This window comes from Mercenaria mercenaria, chromosome 15 (assembly GCF_021730395.1).
Source record: "Mercenaria mercenaria strain notata chromosome 15, MADL_Memer_1, whole genome shotgun sequence".
In the NCBI taxonomy this organism is placed as follows: domain Eukaryota; kingdom Metazoa; phylum Mollusca; class Bivalvia; order Venerida; family Veneridae; genus Mercenaria; species Mercenaria mercenaria.
Genome location: NC_069375.1, coordinates 29721521 through 29725572, shown reverse-complemented (window position 1 = coordinate 29725572; position 4052 = coordinate 29721521). Strand labels below are relative to the sequence as shown.

At 33.8% G+C, this 4052-nt stretch overlaps 1 protein-coding gene across 1 annotated transcript; it reads right to left on the bottom strand.

Moving 5' to 3' along the window:
- Nucleotides 1-1694: 1694 nt before the first annotated feature.
- Nucleotides 1695-3542, bottom strand: LOC123551726 (sodium-dependent multivitamin transporter-like). The gene has a single exon (XM_045340901.2). It carries the CDS (start codon nt 3540-3542, stop codon nt 1695-1697), a length of 1848 nt encoding a protein of 615 aa, XP_045196836.2.
- Between the last annotated feature and the right edge of the window lie 510 nt (nt 3543-4052).

Here is a 4052-nt window from a genome sequence, read left to right as displayed (position 1 = left end):
TCCATGTTCACAAACACGTTTGTTTATTTTATGAGGAGTACCGACTTACTTGAAAGGTGTGCATAACTGGTATATATATACAATATCTCTGGAATACAGTCAAGTTTGAACAAAATACATAGTTATTAAGAGAAGACTTGCAAAAATCTGTGTAAAACAAACTGTATTCTTATTCAATATTACAGTCATGATTATTTTAAATTTACACCTGTAGATTTTATTATTAACAACATTGATTTTACAGCTGTAGATTTCAACTTACAGCTGTAAAACGACTGTAAAACAGATCGAATTATGCAAATAAGATACAGCTGTAAAAATTACAGCTGTAAAAATGAAAATGTTACAGCTATAAATATGCCTAAAAGTTACAGCTGTATAAATATTACAGGTGTTGAAAAAGAAAGAGTAGCAATGACTACACAAATGACAAAATAAATGACATAGTAAGTAACAATATGAAATATGTTTACAGTATAGCAATTGCAAAATTCAAGAGTAGGATACAAAGTAGAAACAATACATCATATCTTGTTTATAAAACTTTCTTTGTCACGAAAACATATACAACTCTTGTCAGCTTCAAATATAGGCATGTGCCTACACATGTCCTTTTACAATTGTATTAGATAATTAAACATTTGCACTTCCTCCCTAACGGTTAATATTCCAATATTTTAGATGATGTGGTGTCTCTGTTAATTTCAGTTTTATCTCGCCAAAATGCAATAAAGATGGCTGGCAATACTCATGTTTCCCTCCAAAATAAGTTACAGCTTTAATCTTTAGACATGACAATTTTACAGCTGTAACTTTCAACTGTAATTGTTTACAACTGTTTTTTGAGACCTGCATGTTTTACACCTGTAAAGTTCAACAGTATTTCTGGTAATTGTCCACTTACAGGTATTTTACAGCTGTAATTACAAATTACAGGTCTTTTACAGACATTTTACAGCTGTAAAACAGGTCCTAATTTCGTACAGGAAATACCGCCTTTTATTTATTTTTTGTGTTGCTAAAGAATTACACATTATAAAGCTTCAAGGGACCAATCGTGTTAAGATCCACATTTTTTGCCATTCCCTTAGGTGGTTTTTACTACGAGTTGTACAGTTTATTGAATCTTTAAATTGAATGAACTAAAAGTATCGAGAAAACGGTTTAGAATCGTAACGTAACGCTTTTGATCACAAATCAGTAATGTAACTTGCAAGCTGAACATAAATATTTTTTTCTCTAGAATAGAGCCAAACTATTAAAAAAAATAACTTACATTAAGATAACAATTTTTTTTCAAACCCTTCTCGTGTTGTTAAAGAATAAATAAAGTCGATTGTTGAAAGAGACTATAGTTGTGTTACGAGTCCACTTTATGCACTTTCTTTAGATGGGCTCTCAATAAAAGTTGTACTGTTTATTGAATATTTGAATTAATTAATTGGAATGGTTACTAGTAAACAAGTAAGATGTCCAACGTGATATCCAAGTTCGTAACTTTTGTTGCAGTATCAGCCATACAAATACAGCCATCACACAATGACTCATTTTCATCGGATAAATTTCTGTGGTAATATTTTGCATTTCTCGTTAACGTTACCCGACAGTTTACACGCGATACCCAAGGAGGAAACTGACATTGCAGTTTTCAGAAATTTCAATAACTGTAAGCCTATAACATGTGTAGTCGTATTTCACAACTCGTCATCCTTTTGCATGAATTTTGTTACTTCATGCTCATCATATTCTGCCTTTGTGTTCATTTTCTCTTCCGCTTTTAACCCATGATCTCCACAAAATGTCTCAATAACATGTGTTCTAAATGAAAACAAACAACGTTCGTTGTACTGCTTTGGTGGATTTGTAAATAGACTGACAATGATCCCTATCAGAAGTGACGTCATCAAACCAATCAATGAAAACAGTATGTAAGAGATGCTGTATATTTTCTGTAGAAATGTAAATTCATCGGCTTCATTAGAAAACATGATAGTTGTCGTTGATAATGGCATAGAGAAAACCGGAGACTTGGTCAAATTGCCCGTATGAAAAGATGTGTAATTGAAGTTTTCGGAATTATTTGCATATGATAGGAATTGGTCTGAATACTTATGACACTGGTTTGTTGGACCGGCAGGAAGACGTGGAAAAGGTGGAACATTAGAAAACTTGCTGCCCATGTTCAACCAGAAGGATATGACCATTCCACAAAACGCACCTGTAACAAGCCCTTTTGTTGTAGCTCTACGATAAAATATTGACAGTAAAAATACTGAACATATCGGTCCGTCCATGCAAGCCATGAAGCTAAAGAAAATCGAAGCAATCGATCCTGGAATATGAGAAATTACGAATGCCAGTCCCATAGTAACTAAACCGTACAACAAAACAATGACTTTTGATATTCTGGTTGCCTGATGCGTGTGCATTTCTGGAAATTTCACCTTTATTATATCTTCATATGTAACAGCAGACAAACCATTGAGGCAAGAAGACAGTGTGCTAAGTGCTGCACTTGATAACGCAGCTGTGAACAATCCTGCTAAACCGGCTTGATGTTTGAATAATATTATTATAGCAAATGGTATAATTGCGTTCACATTTTTAACTAGTCCTGCCTCAAGTATATCACAGCCTTTTGCAACAAAGTAAGCAAAAACACTTGCTCCCTGGTATGTCACCATTACTATGATAATAGCAAAGATTGGGGAACAAATTAGATACATGATCCTCGCTTTCTTCACTGTCGGATTTAAAAATACCCTTTGCATTGCTTGCTGTGTTAAGGTTAAGTACAACATTGTGCTAAATGTTCCGAACGACACATTCCAAAATTGAAAACGGATTGTCGGGTCAAAACTAAAATCTGTCTTCAGGCGTTCATGCGAATATTCGGACACCCTAGCTGACCCACCGGCATCGATACTTGACTTAACTATGATGGCAATGATTCCACTCAAAATGACCACAAACTGGAAAACATCAGTCCAAATAACGGCTTTTATTCCTCCAACTGAAGTATATATAGATGTTAGAACTGTGTAGATGAGAAGTGTACCCCAAAACGGAATTCCAATCACAACTTCTATGGCGATACATGTCCCAACTGTGATTATTGCCATATAGAATAAATTGTAGATAATTCCAGTGATAAGTGTCATGTACCTTAGCACGTTATTTCCATACCGAAGTTTAAAATATCCATAAACACTTGTTAACTTAAGTGGATGTAAAACCGGGACAATGAAGATCGCATTGAAAGAGTAAGCAGTGAGTATTCCAACTGCGAAATATGCAATCCCAATTCCATAGACATATGCCTCAGCTGGAAACCCAAGCATGCTCAAAGAAGACAGAAATGTTACAACAAACGACAGAGCAACAGGTAAAGTTCTGTAATTTCTATTTGCTAGGAAATAGTTGATCTTTGTGTTTCTCTTCCTTTCCAAAATTGCAAAAACTATACCAATTATAAGACACACACCCACTGTAATGAAGAAGACGACGAAATCAGCAACACCGAAAAGACTTATAAGTCCCATGATTTCGCTTTTTCAAAAGCGATAATGTAAAATCACTAAAGATGGTATATTCTTTTTAAAACTATATCAATTTGAGTTTATATTCAACATCCGTTTATGTTTCTCACATGCCAGTGAAAAGTAATGATGATACTGAATAACCCGCGTATTTTATATGGTTTCGCTATAGAGCGTGAAATATAAAATGGTATAAACATTAATGTATATCAATACACTATACCGCTTGTTGAAGGTTATCCTAGCATTATGTCATGTAAGATGTTTTTTTTTCTTTTTTAAATAAATTAGTAAAAGTTATAGGATGACAATAATTCAAGACAAAAGCAGAATAATCCTTATCATTACATTGCTGATGAAATATACAGAAATGCCTGTAGAAATAGGCTGAAAACGGTCAAACAAAACATCAACGACTCATATTTTATAAACTTACTTTATCAAAAGAAGCACCAAAATATCTGATTGTTAAGGTTGCCGAAATATAAAAGAATACATCGGCAACGAAGAAAA